The following is a 26898-nucleotide window of genomic DNA, read 5'->3' on the forward strand; positions in this document are numbered from 1 at the left end:
CAAAGCCCCAAGGACTAAATGTGGGCGTCCCTGGAGTCCTTCACATTTGAAGATGCACTGGGTGATGACATTAGAATTTGTTGCGTATGGCCGTCACTCAGAAAGTCAGTGCGTGACCTCCAGCTATTGCCATTGTAAAGACATGTGATGGAGTCTGTATCTGCTGGTTGCTATTCACAAAGATGCCTTTATAATTCTAAAATAAGGTTATTTAGGGGAAAAAAGTTAAAATACAAAGTGCTGCCCTGACTGGTGTAGCTCAGTGGATTCAGTGTGGGCTGAGAACCAAAGGGTCACCAGTTCAATTCCCAGTCAGGGCACATGCCTGGGTTGCAGGCCAGGTCCCCAATATGGGGTACGCAAGAGGCAACCACACATTGATATTTCTCCCCCTCTTTCTCCTTCTCTTCCACTGTCTCTGAAAATACAAACTGCTGAGGAAAGGTTGTTTTCAGTTGTTCTAATTTCTTCTGAAAGATTTTCTCATAAGACAACTTAAATAAAATGAATTAAATTAAACTCAGATATTAACACACTGGTCATGCAACATGGCTAAACCAACTATCTAAACACATTTCTAGCACAAACATGAATCATGAGCCCTCTCCTAGGGCCGGAGCATCATTATTCACATCTACCTAGCTTCAGCTTTCACAGGCACCATTCACTCAGCGAACCACCACCGAGTGCTTACAAAGTACCAATTGTAGGAGCAGTCGAAGACGGAGGGTAACGTGTGACAGCAGGAGCTAGAAAGATATGTGGGGACCTGGTCATGTGAGCAGTGCAGACCACACAGGAGCTCGGACTTTATCCTGAGAGCCATGGGAGCCAATGGCCAACGTCTGAAAGGACAAAACAGCAGCGGCAGGAAGACTGGTAGAAGGCTGTTTCTGTAATCCAGGAGAGTGATATTAATAATCTGAACTTGGGTGGAGAATATAGGAATGAAAACAGTTCACAGTGTCAAGAGCTATTGAGAACACAGCATTATTAGGGGTGGTGTATGATAAGGGAAGTGGGGAAAGGAGTAACTTGTGCAATGAGATGCACTGTGATGCTATCCACAAGTATCATGCTCAAAACCTCACAGATATGAAAGAAAAGTTGTATTTTACATATGAAATAATATTCTAAAGAGCTAGTATGAACATTTATCTTATTCCAAATTGTAAACCACCCACCCAACAAGCTTTTAACAACCTTCATTGCTCATGTGCTAATGAGTCATCATTTTTATCAATAGAAAACAGTCCACCCTTTTCAGAATATCAAATAGAACAATTTTTTGACAGCCACTCTCCATTGTCAGTTTAGGCCACTTTAAAAAAAGCATGATATGACCTACTCTTGGTAGCAATGGGAATAGGTACTTTCAGACCATCCCCATTGAGGACAATTTCAAAAGCCAAATAAAGCACTAAAATGTTCATAAAAGCATCAAAGAACAAACAAAATGGTCAGGAATAAGTACACTAAACTCTAAAAGAAATTTAAGAGCCAAGAGAAATAATCCAATAGTTAAAGCCACTTTTGCACTAACGAGGTATGCCAGAAGAATCTGTTGTACAAATGAGCTGCCCTCATAATAAGCATGAACCTGCAAACTGAATTGGGATCATTTGAATGCACTAAAACACATCAAACACTGAACTTGAATTACAATGGTCCCAAATGGGTATTGCCACCAAGAATATGGCAAAAGCAAATAATCATCCTCTCTAGCAGAAAGCACCTTCATTCTAGCCCTCATATTATTCTTAAATATATATTCCCAACCCTGGCTGGTGTGGCTCAGGAGATTGAACACCAGCCTGGGAACCAAAAGGTCGCCAGTTCAATTCCCAGACAGGACACACGTCTGACTCCTAAGCCAGGTCCCCCATTAGGGGGCGTGCAAGAGGCAGCCAGTGGATGTTTCTCTCACACAGCAATGTTTCTCTCCCTCCTTCTCCCTCCCTTCCCCTCTCTCTAAAAAATAAATAAAATCTTTAATATATATATATATATATATATATATATATCCCCCAAATAATATAATCAGTATACACAAAACATTAAGCATAATAAAAGAAACCAGACAGAATCAATAGAAAACAGATAATAAAAACAGACATACAAACTATCAAGCTTTGGTGATGGGGGTGGGTGCTGAATGATTAAAATTACTCAAGAAATCAACAAGAAATCAAAAGAAAGTAAAGCAGAGAACAGGTAGGAAAATTAGAAATCAAACCATTTATGTAATTTTCACTGCTTTACAGCTGATCTTTCTTTGCTCTCTGGTTCTTTGTAAGATTTTTTATCTCTGATTTAGTGTCATGATTTATCAAAATGTGGATTTGTTTTCAACTGCATTTGGATTCACTGGGTTTCTAAACCTAAGGATTCACATCTCTCATGAAATATAAGAAATTCTCATCTTTTACTATTCTTTGAATACTGTTTTCTTCCTATTCTAATTTTCTTCTACTGTAAAGCTGATGAGGAATATGTTAGGCCACCTAATTCTCGACTTGTCTTCCAATCTCATCTTTTAGCACATTGTCTCTCTGTGCTACACTCTAGGTAACTTCAAATATTATCTCACATTTCAGTTATTGCATCTGTTCCTGTTTAACCCATTATTGCTAAAAGCTGAATGTGGTTCTTTTTGAAAACTGAACTGATTTCTTTTGATGTTAGTTTTGTTCTGTGTTCATGTTTTTTATTTTCCTTTGCATTTCTTTTAACTTGGCGATTTGATATTTATCTTTATAATTCCATGATCTGAAGGTCTTTGACTCACACTCCTGGCTGCTCGTCTCCCCTCCTCTTTTGCAGCAACGGTTTGTGAGCTTATGGAAGATCTTTAGGATCCCTCAGAGGCCTAGACTGACAAAGGGAGGATTTGCATCTACTTCCAATCTGAACCCTTAGGTACAATGGGGCCGTTTTAAATAAATTTCACAAGTTAGACATTGCAAGACCACACAGATAATACATATTGGAATAGCAAACCTGAGTGAGGGTGGTCCTGAGATTAAGAATTTTTGGAAACTTTTCCCCTACGAGACCTGACCACCACAGACATATACCTCTTTGTTCCCTCTCTTCACTGAGAGTATGATCGTTGGAGTGCCTCACATTACTATAGGCTCCCTAACTTAACAGACGCAAGGCCTGACTCCTGTTTCCCACCAGGCTTTTAAAACCCAGTCCTTTTGCCCTGGCTGGTGTGGCTCAGTGAATTGAGTGCCGCCTGTGAATCAAAGGGTGTCGGTTCGATTCCCAGTCTAGGGCACATGCCTTGGGTTGTGGGCCAGGTCCCAGCAGGGGGTGCAACAGAGGCAACCACACACTGATGTTTCTCTCTTTCTCTTTCTCTCTCCTGTTCCCTCTCTAAAAATAAATAAAGAAAATCTTTTTTAAAAAAACAGTCCTTTTGAGTACCAACATCTTCAAAGGCCAGCTGCAACACCAGAGTCAACTGACTTCCATTCACAGCTCCTTTTTCAGTCTGTTCCCTGAGTCCTTCTCCTTATCTATTCATTTTTTTTAACAAGTTCAGCTATATCCTAAAAGGATGTTTGTTATACTCTATGGAACATACCTAAGTATTTCATATAGGGAAATATTTTTAAGACATTAAAGCCACAGAAAATGAAGTCCTTCCCCAGCAATTTGAGTGGATACATTCTGAAAATCCCTACCCATATGGACATAAAGAAAGATAAAGCTGGAAGAGCCAAGAAGGGATCTATCTATCTATCTATCTATCTATCTATATATCTTTCTCCTCTTCTCCTGTATTTCTCCTCCTCAGCCCAAATGGAAGTTGCCATTTACTGCTGGTCATTCAAGCCAACCTAGATCTCACCAGAGGCCCTGATACTGTAGAACAAAGCAAAGACCAGCTACAAGTTCCTGGGCACTTGCAACCCAAAAGATGCTAGTTCATCCACTAAGTAACAATCCACTGAGTAACAGTCAGAGAAGACGTCGGGGTGAGAGACATTTACAGGCACCTTGTCGCCTTCTGTTCTCACTCACATTCACACAGCAAAGGCACAAGGTCAACATGAAGCAATCAGCTCTCAGTTGCATACACCTACCACTCTTCCCATTTACAAGCAGCACTGTGTCTCAGTGGGCGGGGTAAACTCAGGGTCACCACAGGTGAGCCGTGTGTCTACAGGCTCATGGAGCATGGGAAACCACAAAGAGTAATTAGGGCCTCCTAGCTAATTTCAAGAAGTTCCAGAGAGTTAAAAATGCCATTTAGTTTTCTTGCTATACATTAAATGTAAAGTGGAGGAAATACATGACATTCTTTGTATCTTGTGTCGTTCTTTATATCGTGAATCAGAAATACAACCATTAAGAATACTCCAAACACAGAGGCTTACCAAAATAAAAGTTATTTAATTATTCAAGACAATTAACTATCATGAAAATGCACTTGGTGCTTTAGCAAATTACATAAGAGTACAGTCAACTGTCAAGGACCTATATCCTAACACCAACAATTTTCAGCTTCTTAATTTTAATTATTTATGTGATTTAAATGCCAAGAATAAACTAAGATCCTTAATTCTCTTAAGCTATTTTCTAAAAATCTAATTTAAATAATAAAATATCCTTCATTTGCTCTAATTTTGGTCTCGAGTAACACAGTGAGTAACAGGTTAAGTATTTTATTTTAGATACAAAAGCTTCCCCTATTTGCAACTTCACTTTACTAGGAGACTATCGCTTGACCGAATTAGATTAGAAACTCCTTAAGAAAAGGTACATTCATTGTCTTGTCAATGAGGCTGAATGATACAAAATTTAAAATAACTATCTTATACTATTCAGGGAATGAAACAAAGTATAGAGTACTATGTATATTATGTGCCATCTATGTAAAAGGAGAAGGAGGGGCCTATATTGACATTTGCTTTTTAAAACAAAAAGACTCTGGAAGGCTGCACAAGAAAATAATAACCATGGTCATCCAGTGGGAATTCGGCAGATGTGGGAGAGGGATAAAGAGGCAAACATTTCAACATATAGCTTTTCACATTTTTAAACTCTAGAATTATGTGAAGATAATACTGTCTGTTTAGAAGTTTCAAAATGTTACTATTTTAATGCTGAAAGAAAGTACAATGGAAATGGCAAGATATGCACACACTCTGGATATATTTTGGAGGTAAAAGCAATAGGACCTGGTATTAGACTGGATGTGGCTGTCAGAAAGGAAACGCGCAGAACAAATGCTAGGTTTCTGGCCTATGCAAATTATTAGGTGGAGCGGCTGGTTCCTAGAATGGGGAAACCAGGAGAAAGAACAGGGCTGAACACATTACTTTTGAGATGTCTGTCATACACCAATGTGCTTCTGAATCTAATTTTAATATAGAAGCCTAGAGAGAAGAAGAGAGTAAGGACCAGAGCTACAAATTTGGGAATCCCTGACCTTTTGATATTATAGCCAGGGGAACAGGTAAGTTTATATGGGGAGGACAGGAGACAGTGAGAAGAAAGGAAAGGAGGGTAAAGTAAGGAAGAAAGCTGAGCTGCTAAGGCTCAGGTCTCAAGACCTCCAATACTGAAAGGCTACACAGAGAATGAAAAGCTAGCAAAAGAAACTTAGAACCAGCGGCCAGCAAGCCAGGAAGGAAACAAAAATGAAGGTTCCACTTCAGAAATAAAACAAAAAAGAACAGACTGTACAAAAGTCCAGAAATAAAGTACACCTCAGTGTGTTGTAAAAGCTGTAAATAGTAAGCAGCAATATAATCAAATATACATTTTAAAAATAATCTATGGGTAGCGCAGAGTAGAAATGGAGAAGGGCAAGACCAGAGGCATGAAGATGCTTAGCTTCCTCAATAAACAAAAACCCTCTCATGAAAGACTTCGATCTGACTGCCTTTCATGAAAGTGATTTTACAAAAAGGCAGGATGATAGACTACTATATCTTGCCAACGATTCAAAATTTTCATTGTTAATCAAATAAACTCATCCATAAGAAGCAGAGAAACACTTCTGAGAGTCTGCTTCACAGTTAACAATCGCGGTTCTGTGTGTGCCTGCGAACATGCGCACGCACACACACACCCACAGACAGCTGCATTTCCCAGAAACCCCTCGCACAGAAGGAAATGCTTCTGTCTGATCTGTTTTGCCCACTCAAACCGAACATTTCCCGAGGCAGAGATGCCCTAGCAAAAGCGGGTCTGAAGCTTCTGAAAATAATGGTGACCAAGTCGTCAGCAGCATGTGAGTTACAGAGGAAGCTGTGGCCACAGGCAAGCTTCTAAGCAGTGCTAAAAGAAAGACACGGCCCCAGAAGAGAACCCTGGGTAACAGCAACATTTAAGGTGCGAGCAGAAGAACAGGTACCCATGAAAGAAATATACAACTACTTTTGCTTGATAATTTAAAATACAGGGTCCAGCACGAATAACGCCCCTTTTTTAAAATTACAAAATGTTTTATTACAAAATCATCAGCATGTGATTCTGTAACATAACACTGCCACACTCAAGCACACCACAGGACACTTTAGGTGAAATGTTCAAATTTCTGTCCGTCTCGTGTGAGACATTCACACACATACCCTACCAACCACATTCAAGTAAGCTTTACTTCTGCCAGACCCTGTATAGAGGAAGTTACTGCAACTTGAATAATTGTAAAATGACCAAATATGCCTTGGAAATTAATATTTGCCTAAAGCATCATTTTAGAGACTCATCCCAGACTTTTTCAAAGTTTCTTCCCCTTCCAATCAAGATTTATAAGCAGAATTTGTATTTTCAGGCTTTACCAAACTAATAAAATACATATCGTGTGTATATAAAGGCTTGACAAGACCACACAAACTCAAAGAAGCAGAAGAAATGCAAAGATGGAACCTCAAAAAAAATGAATTCGATATAATTTATTTAATTTTAAATGTCCTTAGGACTAATGGTTTTGTCAGTGTGACAGTTACTTATGAGAAGATAGAGATGTCCTGGCCTGGTGGCTCAGTTGGTTGGAGCATCGTCTATACACCAGAAGGCTGCAGGTTCGATTCCCAGTTAGGGCACATACCTAGATTATGGGTTCAATCCCTGGTCAAGGCACATACAGGAGGCAGCCAATTGATATTTCTCTCTCACATCGATGTTTCTCTTTTTCTCTTTCCCTTCCTCTCTCTCTAAGATCAATCAACATATTCTTGGGTCCCTTTTTCAAAAAAGCAGCAGCAACAGCAGCAGGCAGAGGACTACACTGGAGAATTTTCTTACCTTCTTGCCTCAAATTAACAGAACTGATCAAAAGTGTTAATCACAACACATAAGAAAGTATACCCTATTTATGAAAACTTGTGTGGCTTCAATAAAGTAAAATCCAGTCTCAATAATCTAAGTGAATTCTTGACTTAGTCAATAAGCATAGGGCAAAAGCCATTTGTACTTTCTAAAAGTCACTAGTAAATTCTGCACCGAGGAGGTCATTATATAGAATAAAAGGTGGTGGAAGTGAAAAAATCCTCTGAGACATTTGGTCCTGGATTGACAAATGGGATTGCCTGGAAGCTAAAATGGGCTAAAAATATAAAGAAGAACTTAAGGGATTTAAGAGAATTCATAGATGACTGACAAAAAATGGGCTCCTGGAGAACTGTGGAAGATCTGCTTTACATTGCTAAACTCCCTCGTCACCAATTATTTGCTCTGTACTGTCACTATAGGAGAATACCTGGCCCTAAGTGAACATTTGGCTGCCGACACCAGAGACAGAATATTAGTCTGGATGAATCAAACTGCTGATGTGATCTGCACGGCACCTGTGTTAGTTTAGTGGAATAAAAAGACATTAAATATGTAACTGATCCACTGACTAATCAGCTGAGAATTTTCTCAACTTCTTTGTTTGGAATAGGTTGCAAGTGTTGTTAAGATTTAACTGGTATTCTTTTGAAGTCGATTTTAAAGGATTAGGAAGATGGAAGTTTTAAAACTATGACCTAAAATAAAAAGGGCAAAGGAAAAAGTTTTGTGTTTGTTTTCAGCTACATAAGTGTTAGGCCAGTTTAAAGTTCGCCCTCGAAAGCACCGGTGCGCAGTGCAGGGCACGTCTCCTCTCAGCCTCCCTGGGAAGGCAGCGCCCAAGGGCTAGCAGGGCTGTCGAACCTTTCCGCATCTCTGCACCACACTGGAAGAAGAGTTGTCTTGGGCCACACATTAATACCTTGTAACATGTAATCACAAGAAAATCTCATAAAGTTTTAGGTAAATTGACGATTTTGCGCTGGGCCACATTCACAGCCATCATGGGCTGCATGCGCCCACGGCCACGGGCAGACACCCCCAGCATGATCCAGTCTCTCAAGAGCACACAACACAGTCTACTGAATTTCTCTCAAATTAATCTTGATTAGAGAAAACAAATTTAACAATAGAAATAAAAATATTTACATGAAAACGTCTGCTAATGCATCTGTCTCTGATGACTATTTTAACCCAGTAAATAAAATACTAAGAATTGTTGTGGATGCTTAGGTGGATGCCTTTCCATCCTCCAGAATGCAACACCCCATAGGCTGCTGTCCCCACACTGTCTACAGAAAGCCATCTTCTCTGCTCTTGCTCCTTATTTCATCTGAACATTGAGCCAAAGCAGATACTTCCATTTTCAGAATTTCGTCTTTATCTAGTCAGCTTCCCCTGTTGGAAGGTCTTTATGGTTAAGAAGAAAAATCGAAATGACCCACTAAAAGCAGAAGTGATCTGGTAGTCGTCAACATCAAAACAGTTTCTTAAAGCTTGTTACTAACATTAAGAACAATACCTGCTATCCTCTTTGAAGATGATTATTTACTAAGCACAGCATAAAATGCAGCCAACAGTGAGGCTATTGTGCAGTTTAAAAGAGAAATGCACTAAAGCCCCTAGCATAGTGCTTGGTACGTAATAAAAGTCACTCCTAGTTTACTCTTTCTACTGTCCTAAATGTCTTACACCTGACCTCTCTTCCAGATTCCTACTGAAAATCATTTAGCTCAGGTCCTCAGAACCACTTCATACACTTGGTAACCTGCCCCACCACCCGTGTCCCCTCCTACACACAAGCCCAGCTCTGACCCCATCACTCCCATGCTCAGAATCACTGAATTAACGTCCTCTGCTGCCAACTCCTCGGCCTAGCCTGCAAAGCCCTCTACAGAAGGCAGCGCCCCATCTCTCCAGCCCCTACCACTGTATACTATTGATGACCCAAACTAACTGGATAACTCACTTTCCCCAACACACGCCCCATGTCTTCCAATCTGCAAGCTTGCCCACTCTTGGGAACAAGGGGGAAATCCTCACAATATCAGACACAATATTGCCAGATAAAAATAAAATATTCCCCAATTGAAAATTGTATTATTTTACATCATGGTAACCTTGGTTTCAAGGAGGCCAATATGCCTTTAATTTCACACCTTCATATAGTTTCAGATTAAACACACACACACACACACACAAATTCCCTTTACCTTAATTTGAGGAGTGGCTGAGTCACCCATTTCTTTAACTTCCGTCTCCCAAATGAAGTTTTAGTATGGTCTAACACCCAAAATAAACTTCCTTTGGTTTTCATATCAGTCTAAGAATGACCAGAAAACAAGTTTTAATAACTAGACAATTGTATTTGTACCAAAATTGCTAATTGACCATGTGCCCCAATTATTCCATGTATCATAATTTTCAATGTTATTTATATACGCCTAGCATAAAGTATGGATCAAAACAGGTGTTCATTTAATGCCTGATAAATGAATACGTGTGTATGTATTTATATAACATAATACACACACATACACACACACACACATAAGAGGTCTGTACGGAAAAAATCCAGCCATTGTTAATAGAATGAGAAGTTTGTGCTACATTGATATAATCTGGCAGCCAAGGAGACTGGACTGGAATGCACATGTGTGAACAATGACAACTTCACTGTACTAGTCAGTGGGAGCTGTAGACACTGTTGTGTGAGCATGTGTACTGTGTGGGTGTCACATTCAAAATGACTGAGCAAGGACAGCAATGAATCTGCATCAAATTTTGCGTTAAACTTGTATATTCCTCCACGGAAACTACTCAGATGATTCAGAAGGCCGCAGGTATGGGCAACTGGTGATTGGCAGCTTCATTACCAAAATGCACTTGCTCATGCATCACATCATGCAGAGTTTTTCAGCAAAACATCAAATCACCCTGGTGACTTAGCTCCCCTACAGCCCAGATTTGGCGCCCTGAAACTTCTAGCTTTTCCCAAAACTAAAATCACCTCTGAAAGGGAAGAGATTTCAGACAGTAGATGCAATTCAGGAAAATACAATGGGGCAGCTGATGGCAATTAGAACTGTGTGAGGTCCCAAGGTGCCTACTTTGAAGAGGACAGAGTCATCACTGTCCCACGTACAATGTTTCTTGTATCTTCTTCAATAAATGTCTCTATTTTTCATATTACATGGCTTGATACCTTCTGGACAGACCTCACATATACACACACAAACAAAATATATAAAAAGCATTGATATTTTGCACAGAAAGAGATAGTTTATGTGTCATTTTTGGTTAACTAAGAATATTCAGAATTCTCTTTTGAAATATACATTTGTCCTTAGCATCTTAAAAATACAGGCTTTTGTGCCTTGGGAAATACAGTGAAGATAATTTAATTTTCCTCTGGCAATTCTGTATCCCCCACCGCCTCAGAACTACTGAAGTGAAGCCGGTGCTCTCCTGACAGCACTGAACGAGCAGAAGGTACTGGAGACAGACGGGAACTTGCACGGCCCTCAGGGAACTTACCCTGGGAGGGCTTTATTTCAGTCTACTTTATTAAATTCTTAGTAAAAGTTTATTAAATCCTTAGTAAAAGTTTATCTATCTATACTTTGCTATTTGAAAGTTGAGTCATAAAAAAATTTACAATTAACTAGAGATGATGGTTTATTTTAACCAAGGTTTCATTGTATTACAAAAAGTCTATGAATAGATTAAATCTTGTTTGGAACATAAAATTGCAGTTTTCACCTGAGTGGTTTTTTAAAAATTTTTTCCCTTTCTTTCAAATCATCAACCAGGTACTTACAGAATACCTCCTCAGGTACTCAGCTGTATGATTGGCAAAGGTATATTAAGACATGTTCCCTCCCTGAGGGCACTCATATCCAAGTTCGGGAGAAAAGACTCACAATTAGGACACAATGCCACCTGGCAGAAATAAACGACAAAAGGTATGACATAAGCTCCCCAGGCCTTAGGGGGTAAAGTGGAGCACACACAGCAACTGCAGTCACCGAGGCTCCCGAGGATGGAGCTGAACAGACAGAGCCAACCAACAAGGGCCCAGATCAGCAACAGCACCACCCTTTCTGAGACAAGAGCCGACTGGCCTGCCTGCAGTGAAGTTTTCCAGAAAGAGGACAGTGGAGGGGAATCATGTTCCGATTATCTGGCATCACTGGAGAAGCAGGCTCAGGTGGGAGGGGGTGGGTGAGAGGGAGGGAGGGATGGAGGGAAAAGAAAGATCGGGGGAGAGAAAGGGAGAGATATAGGGAGAGATAAGAATAGGGAGAGAGATAGAGAAAAGATAGAGAGAGAGAGAGAGAGAGAGAGAGAGAGAGAGAGAGAGAGAGAGAGATAGATAGATAGATGAGGGAGACACAAGCCCTGTTACACCTCTGCTTTCCCTGACACCTCATTACCCCTTTTCACTGCTTATCTGTAAGGGAGGCCAAGGCTGAAGTGCAAAGACACACAGATGTTCATTCTCAGCTTCTGTTTCTACAGGGGTCCAAGTCTTGATAAGGATCATAGGATAAGTCTTGATAAGTCTTGAAGGATTTTTAAAGGGTATTTTGATTACAGGTGATTTTTGCCTTAGGAGTGTGATTTCAGAACTGACTGCACACAGTAGGAGGATGTGAACAGGGAGGATGTGGCAGAATAAGGAAAGTTTGGAATGCTGGGGCTGTCTGCAGGCTCTGACTGTGAGCTCTTCTTCATCCAAGATATGTCCCTTTACTCCTACTACTTGTTTCCTATCGTGGAGGTGCACACAGAATTGATGAGAAAGGCTTGTGGGAAAGATTCTCACTTCTGGATAATGTTATTGAATAAAAGTAAGGTGGACTCTAGTGTACAAGAATAGCTTAGAAGAGGGAGAAACTAAATAAGAGAAACTAATTAGTAATATACAAATCCAGGAGTCAGGAGAATAATTTCAGTATTTAATATAATTCACAACAGTAATAAATATTTGTGAAGAGCTATAACCCATTTGACTCAGATGGTTCATTTTCTCCAGTACTTATTCAAATGACTTGAAACTGCTTTTTATTTCTATGACTTTGTTATGCTAACATTAATTTTATAATATCACACATTACCAAGTGACGATTTAATAAGTGAAAGCAATAATTTCAATGGCTCTATTATCTTCCTAATTCATCAATAAAGGGCAACTAAATAATGATGGAAGTTTGTAAAGGGAAATAATATGCACCCTACAGTCTAATTGAATATCACAGTAACTTGTTTTATACGCTGTGTAATGAAATAAGACTGCAGACATTTCAAGAAAAAAAGTATGTAGAAAAATACCACCAAGCAGACAAAAAAAATCAACTTCGTATTAATTTTCAAAGATGATGCTCTTCCAAAGAAATTTTTGACACGTAAATTATCTGGATGACCATGTTCCTTCAACCATTAAGAAGGACAGCTCTATAGCTCCTCAAGTAGCCCCGCAGAAGCATTTCTTAAACTGTATTTGAATCTCCAAAGAGCAGGTGCTACAATTATCAAGTAATAAACAGACAACAGGCAGAGTGGTCAGCTGAAGACAATACTGGTGTTTTCACCTGTACTCCTAAGAAGAAAGTGCTACTTTATTCCAAATTTTGTTTTCAAAACAATTTTGAATCAACTAGCCCTTATGTTTACCTGACCTGATTCTGCAGGATTTCAAGATTCCTTAATGTTGTTCCATTAATTGTCATATATTCCATTTCACCCGACAATGGTTTAAAATTCCTGTAAAAGAACAAAACATGAGCCATGATGTAGGTGCATGAAGAACTTTTAAAAACAAACTTAGGCACTAGAAATATTCCAGTAACACTGTGACAATGGTTCGCTCTTTGATAGAGACTCGACTCAAAAGGAGCGAAAAGAATATTCAGTAGGACTTTGTCTTCCATCGATGCTGGTGTCATTAAACAGACTGATGGCAAAACAAGGACAGATGCTCCCAACCAAACACAAAGAAAGTGTTACCAACAATTTTTTAATATATATTTCCAGAAACAGCACCCAACACAGTCTTTTATCACTGGCAGAGCATGTGGTGGTGTGGTCTCTTCAAGAAACAACTGTGCAATTGGTTAGAAAAAATATGTCAAGATACTTAAAAACGTCCTTCTTATTCTTCAGCATGAGATCATCTTGATAAACCCTTTAACAGATTTTAATCAACATTCTGACATGTGCAACAGATGTTATTTACTCTATAATTAACAATGCATATTAATGAGGCTAATGTTTTAGTAAAGTGGAAAGAGCAGCAGAAATTATTTCCTTAAGCTCTAAGAATTCACATTCTCCGTAAGTCCCCATAGCTATCGCAAAGTAGACTGAAAGTGCAATAAATTTCCAATAGACTTGAGCACTGAGTTGCAATATGATTAATAAATACATGCACAATGCCCATGTTTGTCCTTATTAGTCTTTCACATTAAAAGGACATTAATCAATGCATTACTGGTACAGGAATTCAGTTTCCTTTATAAGTCAGCCAGTCCTTTGACTGTTCTTTCAGCACTTACAAACTTGATGGCTTAAAGGCAAGAAATACAATAGCAAGGTCACTAAACTATCTGGAGGGAAGCATGAGTGTCTCCATCAGGAACCTAACCACACTTATCATGGCTCTATAGGATTTAAATAAAACCCAGTTTCCCAAACCAGTTATGGAAACAAGCTCTCATCCAGGAATCTAGAGCCTAAAATCAAAGTCAGAGCATTCACTGCAAGATGCCTCCACTTCTCGATGACTCCCCAGCTCAAGCCCCAGTGCCCTGAAAAAGAAATACCTTAAACTACACATTAGGAATATTGCCTAGTAACTGAATGCTGTCCTTTGGCGGTGTAATTTATCCACGACAGATTTAACCTAGCTTCCAAAGCATGATAACTTCTTAATGATTTTCAGAGGGAAGCAACTCCAACACTGATGGATACCAAGTGTATGTAGCCCTTTCTTTCCTTCTTATAGCAGTTAACTTAATTTGCCTTGCATTACAGCAATTTATGTTCTTGGACTGCCCCATTAATAAATCTTAGCTCCATGGAGGCAAGGGTTATTAATGTCATACATTTGGCAGCACCTGCAGGGCCTAGCAGAAAGTAGATGCTCAACAAATGTTTGTCATCTTCCTATACGGAGCCTAGTGTGGGCTTTTTTTTTTTTTTCCCTTAAAAATGTCTGTAAACACCCAAGGTCAATACTAAAATGTAAACATTATATTCAGGAAGAAACAATTAGGCAGTGATCGGCTATGAAGCTGACAGGTGTTCACACAGCCTCATGGTCAAAAATCCAAACCGGAAGAGCTGAAAGTATAGACTCAGAGTTGGTATCTAACCAGCTCCCATGTGTTTACATGTAAGTCATTGACATCCCCGCTTCCTGAAAGTTGGGTTCAACCTACACAAGTAACACCTGAATAGCTTAATCAGACAGGAACAATGGAGGGATGCTTAGCTGGCATGAGAGAAGGACTAATCAAGAACCCATAATCCAGCAGCCTTTCCTAAAAACATCTTGGCAAGCTTCCTTTATCTCCCCTGAACATCAGAGGTGTAAAATAAAGTGTCATTTAAGATGCGTGGACTGTCCAGAAATACTCCTCAGGCGTCTTCACCCTCACAAGAACGCATAAACCCAACAGTCCATACCCTGATGGGTGGTGTTTTAGGGTTAGGATTTGAAAGCGTCCTGTTCCACCAATTATCTGAGGGTTTTGTCACCTAACACCCACTAAAAGTGAAATCCAGCTCCTATGCCTTGAATGAACCTTTGAAGTAAGGCACTGTCAGAAGATCAAGAAGACCCAGAATTAGAATTTCAAGATGCTTATAGAAGAGTTTTACATGACTGCTTTTGTGCCTGCTTGCTAAAAAGTGTCTGTGTTGGAGAATTTTGTTTTGACTAACATACAACCTGGTAGAGGGAGGGTTAGGAAGGAGGCTTAGAGCTCTTACCCACGTAAGACTTCTGGGATTCCCAATACCTACAATATCAAAAAGAACCCAGTAAATGTGAACCAACAAACTGGCTTAAATTAGCTCTTTTTACTGAGCTCCACAGATGTGCATATACCATATCACACTGATAACAAGACACCTGAATCAGCAAAACGATTACGGCTCACTTTAAGAAGACACTCACTCTGAGGCAGTGGTCTGGAACCAAACCCACAATACGCGCGAGGTCTGCCTGTATAGGTTCTTTTTCCATTTAGCAGTGTTAATGAGATGTGCATATGATTTTTTGGTTTGTTTTACTTTGGTTTTTGCATTACTGAACAAATCATCTAAACCTCCAAGTAGATGCTGGGAGAAGCAAAGAATTTCTTTAAACTGACATCTGCATTGATTTTAATGAAAGATCAACCACTGGACAATATTAAATTATACTGATCCCTATGGAACAATAATTACCAAGCAATTATAAGAACCAATTTTGCTGTTGGGTTTCCTAAATGTTTAGTTGATAATATGTTCTGAGGTTGGGACTCTTCCATCCAAACAGAAAAAAAATTTCCTTTTATCAGCCCTATGTCCATTGGAAATTGTATACATTTTTGAACTTAGGGTTGAATCTGCCAGCATCCTTAGGTATTCAATGGTATATGATCACTGTTATCTGAAATACTCAAAACAAATCTAAATTATTTACCCTTTTGGAAGAAGCAAAATTCATGTGCTTTAAAATGAACCTCATAAACAATGCCTGGCTGGAATTCACACTGTGTGAAACTGAATAGAAATATTGTAAGTAACATGAGAAAATATTTCATTAATATTTAAGACAACAAAAATACAAAGGATGCTTTTGTTCCAAGTTTTAAAATGGGAGGAAATATACTTTTCCTCCCATTTATAATACTATAAAACACAGAGAAATTTATAACACTCTATCATTCCTAAACTACTTTAAAAAAAAAAAAGAAAACCATCTTTCTGAATTAGACAGAGACAGTAAAGGTACAGACCTTATCGGAAAGATCAACCCCTTTCAAAGACCCTATTTAAATTATTTAAAAATGGAAACAAAGACAAAAAAATCTATCATGCTGCACATGAAGTCAACAGTGGAAAATGGCTCTCTACGCATAGTTTCCAGAGGTCACATGTTTACCATTTGCCTAATCTTTAGGTACTTAATTTAATTAAACAGGATGAATATCTTCACATTCCTAAATGTTTGCAATAAGCATACTACAGAGGAAAATAAAAAGAAAGATGTTTAGCGTTTAATGGGTCCCAAAAGGCTGCTGGGTTCAGTGCTTCCCTAGGACGACGCACAGGACTCGGCACACGTTCATTCAGCTCCGAGTTATCACAAGGCAGAACCTGCCCTATCTAATAAAACCTCACGTAATCCATCTGTAAGAACAATTCCTGAAATGGTATATTTCCCCCAACAACATTTATAGGAGGAAAATAAGCACAAAGACCTTTAAAATGTATATCAAGATTTTTATGAAATATGCAGCAACTTTTGTGAAATCATTTGCAAAACACAACCAATTTTTCTCCCAATCACACAGCTCCTGAATAAAATATAATCATACCTTATGTTGCTGAACTTTTAAAGTAATACAACCGAATTTTAAATACAGAAGGAGAGCATTCGTGGTTTCCAAAGTAACCACTTTGAGAGGCTACATTCTCTTCCCAAGACATGAGAACTGTGGAATTGCACTTTAGGAATTATATTCAGAGTCAAATCACATGCTACCCATAAAACATCATCCCTCACATTTCATTTTTAAGCCCACAATAAATAAATAAATAAATAAATAAATAACCAGTTTGATCACAATCTTCATTCATTAATCTTGGCTCCCAAGGACATTTTCGCAATCTCTAATCAAATTCATGCTCACAGGATGAATTCCTTCCTAGTTTTTTTTTCATTAACCCTATATTCACTGACTGCCTACTAGATGCTGGGCATGTGCTGGGTGATACACAGTGTGAGGGCCTAAAATCTGGGCCTCTTTACACCTTGCTGTCTGGATCTATGGAATTGAGAAGAGGGGCTACCCAACAGGCAGATCAGACGCGTACTAAGTCACCAGCAGGTCCCGTTCCCTGATCATTCCCCAATAATACCACCAAATATAAGTTTGGCTGCACTCAATTTATCAAATCAGGTAATTTTAAAATAAGCTATTTTAATTTCAGCACAAATAAACGTTTTATGTTTTAGTGTTTAGTCTTACTTTTACTCTGAATTACACGTGAAGAGGAAACAATGATGCTTTAGATCCAAATTCATTTACTTCTAAACACATGAGAGCCTGATTTTAGAAAAAGTCAGTTTTCTTATTTGAATATGAATACTTCATTCCTGGGTGATGTAGGGACAGAAACAAATCCTTTTTCTTCCCCCCCAGAACCAAATCTCTTTTTTTGCTTTTATTTTTTCTTAAATTTTTTAAATTACAGTTCACATTTAATATTACTTTTTATTAGTTTCAGGTGTACAGCATTATGGGGAACCATTCCAAGTGTGGGAAATGTGGCCCAGGCCCCACTCGGAAAAGCCAGTGGGAAGTGAGGTTGGCAGGCAGGACCCACCCCCACGGACAGGTTTTCCCATGGGAGATCGGGCCTACATTGTACATAGACTGCTATGAGATTTGCTCTTGCTAAAAACTCCTTCACCCTGAATAGAGGCAGCAAATGTTTACTGAGTATCTTTAACTTCCTAAAATCTGAGCTAGACCTTCCAGGTATGGAGCATAACTGGTTTCGAACACTTCTCCCTTTACATTGCAAATATCCTTCTTTGCTGTATTCAGCAACATCCTCTCCTTTGTCACCAAAAGATAACCACCCAAAACAAACCTATGCATAGTAAATGAGGACCATCCTCAGAGTAATGTGCCTAGAAAAACAATAAAAGCCTGTCCAGGCAGGAGTCAGCTCTCTCTTGAGCTCTCTCTAGTGCTCTGGCCCTCTCTCACTGAGAGAGTGGCCATGCCATCCCTTTTTCTCCACAGGATTTCTGTAGTTTGTGTGATTTGTCTATTGCCGCCACAACACCGGATCCTGTGGGCCAGGATCTGTGTCACAGCATAGTGCGTAGATAATCATATACTTTACAAAGTGCGCCCCCTGATATTTTCAGCACCCAACTGGCGATGGGCAAGCTATTAGTCACTAGTTCTATCTCTAAGTGAGGGAGAACTATCATGAACAAGTTAAATGGTGGATAGCTGGTCATCCTTTCTTTATGGGATCCAACACAATTGACCACACAGAGGTCCTACCTTCACATAATGATCTGTGTTCTGGGTCCTTGAGCAATCTGATTTTTGGATCAACACAATGCTAATGAAATTTTTTAATATCGACAAGTGTCAATCTAGTCCACTGGTTTTCATTGCTGTGTATCATGAATGTAATACAATGAACCCACTCTCCTGTTGATGGACATGCAGGCTGCTTTGAACCGGGACAAAACTACTTCCAGAGAAGTGATACTCTGTTTTATCCTTAATACCACATGCTAGAACATACGTAAACAAAAAAAGACATTACAAAAAGATTCCCAGTGGACCTGTCTTCCACTCTCCCCAACAACCTCCCACCAGCACCACCTCTCCGCTCCTCAGTTCCCATTCAGCCGTCTTACTGAGACAGCCCCAAGCTGATCGCCCGCCTGTGCACAGCGGGAAGCAGTTTACTTATCTGAATCAGCATGAGGGAGCTCACTCTTTACAGAGCCAAAGACAAGGGGCTGGTGAGGGCAGAATATACAGCAAGTCAAGAAAATTATCTCCCTACGTTTTTTTTATTCCACTGGTTTTTAAACTAGTATTTTCCTAGAATGTCACTTACTAGCTTTTAATTCTCTGAACTCTATAAAGTTAATCACTCTTTTGAAAAGCTGTCCACGTTAGAAGCTGTACACTTTGCCTCCAACTTCATGGACTAGGAAATAAGAACTCAAACCAAGAATAAGAAAGGCAGTGAAATTTTATGAATGTGTTTTAATACCACTTCTTAATTCTACTTCTTAACTACTTGCCAATTAACTGTGCTTTAGAATAAATCATCATTTTGTAGTCAAAATTATACTACATTAAACAGCTGTCATAAATATAAAGTGACAGAATTTTTAAGGGTTCTATCAATATTTTTATATTGATTAATATTTTAATATTCTACAGCACCAATACCACATAGTTCATACAATACTTGCTCTTGAATAAAGTATCCTATCAATAACAAGTAAACTTCTCTGATTATAGTACTTATCCAAATCCAAGAGATGTTGATAATATAAATAAGCCCATCCCTATTTTTATTTTTGAGGAATCACTTACTCGGGTTTGGAAAGCACCTTTTCCAAGTTAAATTCTTTAAGGTATTTTATTATGGCGGCCAAAGAGCAAATCACAGGCTTTGCCAAGTTAATGATGCCAGAAAGAGTTTGAGCACCTAAAAAACAGAATATATACCCTCATTAGAATTATTATCCATCATTATTAAAAGCAAATATTAAGTTAAATAAAATTTAGTTTATGGTTATTAAAATAACAGTTTAGACAATATCTCCTAAAACTGCGCTCTGGAAAAATGCAGATGACTATGAATACCCAGGGCGTGGGGACAAGGACATTGTCTGGTGGTGGAATAAGCCTTCGTATAAAGCAAAAGAGCAACTTTTTCAAAATGTAAAAGGCTCATCTCCTTTGACCCAGTCATACTCCAAAATGCATGTCAAAGATGTATAAATAAGGAAGTGAGTTGAAACATCTTTTGTAATACTAAAAAAATGGAGAAAACCTAACAAAGGTCGATAGAATAAGTTAAATTGTGTTAAATCCAGATTCTTATTCACCTACTAGTAAGAATGACTTTTCACTATCTGTACTGATATGAAAACTCCATAATATATTGCTGAGTGAGGGGAAAGAAAGTTGTATCATTCTCAACTCTCACCAGGGATATTGCAACAGCTTTCCATTGGGTCTCTCACCTTCATCCCTGTGCACTATAGGGTATTTAACAGAACAGCCAAAGGAATCCTTTTTAAAATGTAATCAAATCATTAGATTATGCTGCTTAAAAGTCCTCCAACGTTCTCCAAATCACTGAGAGAAAAACCACAAGTCCTTGAGTCTGTAAGGCCCTACACGACTTGCCTTCCATCTCCTCTCTAACTCAGCTCCGCTCTTAACATTCTCCCCCTTACTTTGTTCCAGCACCCAGGCTCCTTGCTGTTCCTTAAACACGTGAGGCGTGTCTATGAAACACTGTGCTTCCTGCTGTCTCTGCCTGCAACCCTGTCCCTTCACAAGTTGGCATGGCTCTCCTCCTTTCTCCCTCAATCTTTGCTCACATCTCTGTTCCAGGGCCATTTTCACCGGGAAGCTTCCTTCACCACCCTGTTTAAAAGTTCACCCTCAGGGACTAAGGAGTACAAATTGGCAGTTACAAAAGAGTCACAGGAATGTAAAGTACAGCTTAAAGAATATACTCAATAAAACTGTAATAACTATACATGGTGTCAGGAGGATACTAGACTTGTTGGAGGGATCATGTCGTAAGTTATAGAAATGTCTAACCCCTATACTGTACACCCGACACATATATAATATTGAATGCCAACTTAAATTAAAAATTTTTAAAGTAGAGGTTCACTCTCTTCCTTGCCTTACTTTCTTCATAGCACATATCAGCTTCAAACACAGTAACTTATTTTATTGTACAATACGTTTCCCCCCATTAGAATGTAAACTCCAAAGGGGCAGGAATTTTTGTCTGTTTTATTCCTTATTGCATGCACAATGCCTCACATAACTGCCATTCAACAAAAAATTAGTTGAAAGAATAAAGTCAGGTTATATTAAACAAATATACACAATTATGTATGTGGAGTTGTACATAAAAAGATTCATAAGAATTTGAGGGGGGACTTTTACTTTTTTCTGTATACACAAATATGTTTTGACTTTTTTTGCAATCGGCATTTATTACTTTTAGAAGTAAAAAATATTATGAAATATCCTATACAAATCAGTAATATAAAATATCTTATTAATTTCAATATAACTTTGTATAAAAACAAAGTGTAAATAAAGAGTTAAAACCCCTTCTCCTCTTCTGAGAATTTCATCTTCTTTTAACTTTCGAGCTCTGTCTCCCAGGAAACCCGATGAAGAGGAAATGTCAGTGAGTTACGAAGTAGCACTGCACGTCGTAAAAATGACCTGAAACCAGTACACTGCACCTGAACTAGGAGAAACTATAAATACCTGATTCCAGAAATTTGGCCTTCCCTGAGAGTACACTGACTCTTTGAACTTGTCATGTCTTTTGTAGAAATCCCAGCAAGGGAAATGGTTTCCTGTGGAACATGGGGCTTCTGAGCCAGAAAGACCCTGCACCCGCCTACTGAGAGTCTCCTTTCTTTGCAGCTGAGCTATGGCTGGCAGAGGGGGAAACGAGCACCAGTGGCTCTGTGAACTGCTACAAAGACCGCTAAGGACCACTCCCAAGAGGGGAACATGTGCCCTGCCAGCAAGCCAGGCTGTCTGTCTGATATCCTAAGTGATCTGATGTCAAGCGTGGCTTATGGTAGTCTCGTGACTTAGTCTTGTCTTTCATGGAGCATAAGACAATGACCCTTCAGTGATATCGCAGGCTGGTGTCGTAAGTGGGTTACACACTCAGACCCTTAATTCAATTTGGCCAAGTCATTAGAGATTAAAAGGGAAGGGGAGAGAAATGCTAACGAGACACTGATGCCTGGGAGGGAGCTGCTCTGTCTATGGTCTAACGGTGAAAGCTCTGCAGCATGTGATAAGGGATAAAAATGGACCTGAACATTAGTGGGACTGGCAGGGATGAGGGGTACAGACCAAAACAAGCACTGATACCTGATGGGAGAAATGTGGATTAGGCACATAATGGTTACCTAACATATTAAGACCTTGTCTTTAATGTTCTGGTATTTAACTTCTGGTAATCAACCTTCTGAAATGCTACCCTTCATGAAGAAATGTATCCAAACATCCTATAAAATTACAAGGAAAATAATGGGTCATCTTTTAGGAGAAACAAGAAGGAAAGTTAGTCAGTATCTCCTTACACTCTGATGAATATGTCAAAAATATCAAATTACTAAGTGGTCATAACTACAAAGGAAGAACTACAGTGGTGTTTTTGATGAGTGTAAGAACCATAAACTCTTCCCTCTATTTCTTCCAGTTATGCATTGGTAATTATTTAGTTTTCATTAAATTGAAAGTCAGGCTTGCACCTTTATCCAAACCTCAATTCACTTAAATTTGAGGACTTATGCTAACATGTATATAATATTTACCTTTGATGTCAACTACATCTTTTGCATAAAACTCTGTGACCACCTGGAAAGCATGGCTGTATTCAAAATACATGTTATCCATCCTTTCTACTCGAATTCTGTCATCCCGCACACTGAAAGAAAAAGAAAGAAAATTTCAAAGATAATTCTCCATAATCTTGAACTGTCTGTATTTAGGCCTTGGCTTAAATGAAAAAAATAGTCATTCCTTATTCTCTCCCAAGTTGGAAAAAAAAAAAATCTAAAGTTTCCCTGCTGAAAAGTTCCATTTCATAAAACATAATTATTACTTTTACAACTGGCATTTTATACCACCTAGCACACTGTGAGTACTTTATATATATTATCATCAAGAATTCACTGAAATTAAGGTCAATTATTTTAACAAACACAAAAGAGAGTAAAATGGGAAAGCATCACTGCAATTTAACTGCATCATTTGTTTAAATACTCCAGCAACAGCATACACCACCAGTAATTCTTTCTCCGCAGAAGGGCTGAAGTCTATGCCTGGTGAGCATTTTGCTAACTCCACCCACACCACAGCTGCCAATCAAATACAGGAAATTCCCCTGAGGTCAGCTCTGACTCTTTATTTAAAGTGGTTCGATCGTCTTTTTAAAGTTTTATATATATATATATATATAAAATGTGTTTTTTCTTGTGTATGAACATGTTTTTTCAGGTTCATATACAAGTGTATGATTTATACATATACTCATACATGTCATTGTCTTATAAAAATAGGATCACATTTTACAAACTTTTCTGCATCTTGTTTCCTTCAGTAAGCAATAACTCTTGGAAATCCCTCCACATAAAGTAACCTAACTACAATTCCTTTTTTAATAGCTGAAAAATACTTCTTAGTATGTAAAAGCCCTAACTTTTACATGCTATTACAACCATTTCTTTATTATCGGATATTCACTTGGTGTTAACATTCTGTCACGTTGCTTTAAAACATCTAAAAATAAAAATAAAACATTATAGGTGTATAACATCCCGCTGTTAAGGAAAGCATAATTTATTTATTCATGTCTTTTATATCTAGCAATAATGTTCTATCATCTTCTTCATGTTTTATATAACTGGTTATACTCACTCTTAGATATGCAGGGGTGGGCAAAAGTAGGTGAATGATAATAATAAATAAAACAATAATTAATAAATAAGTAATAATGTAAGAATAAACTGTTTCATGTGCTCACAGCTGTAAACCTGCTTTTTCCCATTCCTGTACTATAGATTAACACTACTGTAAAGGAAACCATTACTTACAGTTACTGAAGTGTTATTGTTGGTGTGCATGGGCCTATCAATTTTTATATGTAGCCACTGTGAACACTAATTGATTTTTTGGTATCATTTGTTAAAAAAATTGTTTTGTCTCTCCTTTACAATTTCTATTCTTCATTTCTTTTTCCTACCTCATTACTCTGCAGGCTAAGACATTCAGGGCTGTGTTGAACACACGTAATGCTAACAGGCATCCTTTGTCTTCTTACTGACACTAACAGGAATGCTTCTAAGGTTTCAACTCCAAAACATGATGTTTGCTGCAGGTTTTGGAATGACTTATTAGTCTAAGGTTTGGTAAGCTTCCCAGTTTGGGCAAAAAATAAAATTTTAGCATAAAGGATTACTGAATCTTACCTAATGTTCTGTCTCCATGTGTTAAAATGATGATGTGGTTCCTCTCACTTAATTTCTTAACATATTCTTCATATTTTCTGATGCTGAACAATTCCTGCTTTCCCAGGATCTAATACCCTTGTCATGAAATTCCATTTTGCTCAAATAAAGTTATAAATTGATTTCTTAGTGTTTTAATTTTTTTCCAGGAAATCTGTGCCAGCATACTTAGCTCCAAAGGCTTTTTCTGTTCTACCACAAGACTAGGCAGACATAAGATTCAAGAAGAAACCTAAGAGGGAGGATTTTCTCCCATCTGTGGTGCTGAAGGATTTTTCCACCTTAATCCACTGGAGAGAGAGTGTCAGCCAACTATTGCAAATCTCTTATCAATTTTTATCTTCCTGTAGACTCCCTTAATACCTGGATTTTATGAAGCCTACAGCAAAGTTATTATTTAGCAAACCAAAAAGCAATGAATGACCTTACATGCACTTTACAGTGTTTTTGTACAAGTTCCAAGAGTGAACAGAAGAGGCAGCTGGTAACTCAATTACTGTTCTAATTAACGTTTTGTTTGATAAGCAGATAAGGATTTAGAAACCCATTAAATAAAAACGGACTTGTCACTCATCCTTGAGGCTTTCATGGAAGTATTACAATAGTGTTAAATTCATCATTCTACAATTTGTACATTAAACATCCTCATACAAAATTTTTTTCACAAACCAGTTGTAATTAAAATCTCATATCTGTGTTTTCCTGGATTTCTTAAATTCAGGAAAATTGAAACACTTGTATGCATAATGAATCATATACAACCAGAATTTTGTCAAACTAGATTTTAGTAAATTTCTACATTAAACACAGACTGTCTATGACTTCCAGCCAAGATGGAGGCTTAGGTAGATACACAGTGCCTCCTTGCAAAACCAAAAGAAGGACAACAAATTTAAAAACAAAAAGTAAACAGAACTGCCAGAAAATCGAACTGTATGGAAGTCTGACAACCAAGGAGTTAAAAAAGAAACATTCACCCAGACCGGCAGGAGGGGCAGAGATGGGCAGCTGGGGTGGAGAAGATGCACGGCAAGGCAGTGGCTGGAGGACCTGTGGTTCCATATTTGCATGCAGATAAACCGGGAGGAACAACTAGGGAGCTGGGGAGCGAGACAGACCACAAACCCAGGGTTCCAGCACAGGGAAAAGAAAGCCTCAAAATTTCTGACTATAAAAATCTGCAGAGGTTGCGGAAGCAGGAGAAACTCCCAGATTCACAGAAGAGTTGGTTGGAGAGACCCACAGGGTCCCAAAATGTACACAAACCCACCCACCCGGGAATCAGCACCAGGAGAGCCCAATTCACTTGTGGGTAGTGGGGGAAATGACTGAAAGCCTGCGGAGAACTGAGCAAGTGGCATTGTTTCCTCTCAGACCCCTCCCCCACAGACAGCACCTCAACACAGTGATGTGGGTTGCCCCGCCCCAGCAAATACCTAAGGTCCAACCATTACTACCTAAGAGGTATGCTGAGACAAAGAAATACGGCTCAAATGAAAGAACACATCAAAAGTCCAAAAATAGATCTAAGCAATGAAGAGATAGCCAACCTATCATACGCAGAGATCAAAACACTTGTAATCAGGATGCTCACAGAAATGGTTGAGTATGGTCTCAAAATAGAGGACAAAGTGAAGGCTATGCAAAGTGAAATAAAGAATAATATGCAGGGAACCAACAGTGAAGGGAAGGAAACCAGGACTCAAATCCATGATTTGGAGAAGAAGGAAGAAAATAAAAATTCAATCAGAACATAATGAAGAAACAAGAATTCAAAAAAATAAAATAAAATAAGGAGAGGCTTAGGAACCTCCAGGACAACTTGAAATGTTCCAACATCCGAATCATAGGGGTGCCAGAAGGAGAAGAGGAAGAGCAAGAAATTGGAAACTTATTTGAAAAACTAATGAAGGAAAACTTCCCCAATCTGACAAAGGAAATAGACTTCCAGGAAGTCCAGGAAGCTCAGAGAGTCCCAAAGAACTTGGACCCAAGGAAGCACACACCAAGGCACAACATAATTATATTACCCAAGATTAAGGATAAAGAGAGAAGCTTTAAAAGCAGCAAAAGGAGAGTTATCTATGGAGGAGTTCCCATAAGACTGTCAGCTGCTTTCTCAAAGGAAACCTTGCAGGCAAGAAGGGGCTGGAAAGAAGTATTCAAAGTCATGAAAGGTAGGGACCTACATCCAAGATTACTGTATCCATCAAAGCTATCATTTAGAATGAAAAGACAGATAAAGTGCTTCCCACATAAGGTCAAGTTAAAGGAGCTCATCATCACCAAGCCCTTATTATATGAAATATTAAAGGGACTTATCTAAGAAAAGGAAGAGGATCAAAAGAGGATGAACAGTAAAATGACAACAAAGTCACAACTATTAACAAATGACCTAAAAACAAAAACAAAAACTAAGCAAACAACTAGAAGAGGAACAGATTCACAGAAATGGAAATCACAGGGAAGGTTAATAGCGGGGAGAAGGGAGAATGGGGTAAAAGGTACAGGGAATAAGAAGCACAAATGGTAGGCACAAAATAGACAGGGGG

At 38.6% G+C, this 26898-nt stretch overlaps 1 protein-coding gene across 1 annotated transcript in view; it reads right to left on the reverse strand.

The window, feature by feature from the left end:
• The window catches only part of MSH3 (mutS homolog 3), a 132118-nt gene that overhangs the window by 72484 nt on the left and 32736 nt on the right, over positions 1-26898 (reverse strand). The window contains exons 9-12 of the mRNA XM_053912181.1: positions 22652-22764; positions 19647-19761; positions 12972-13056; positions 9504-9613 (exon numbers count right to left, since the gene is read on the reverse strand). Coding sequence (XP_053768156.1) covers positions 9504-9613; positions 12972-13056; positions 19647-19761; positions 22652-22764 — 423 coding nt within the window. The remainder of the gene's footprint in view (positions 1-9503; positions 9614-12971; positions 13057-19646; positions 19762-22651; positions 22765-26898) is intronic.

Source organism: Desmodus rotundus, chromosome 1, assembly GCF_022682495.2.
Source record: "Desmodus rotundus isolate HL8 chromosome 1, HLdesRot8A.1, whole genome shotgun sequence".
In the NCBI taxonomy this organism is placed as follows: Eukaryota; Metazoa; Chordata; class Mammalia; order Chiroptera; family Phyllostomidae; genus Desmodus; species Desmodus rotundus.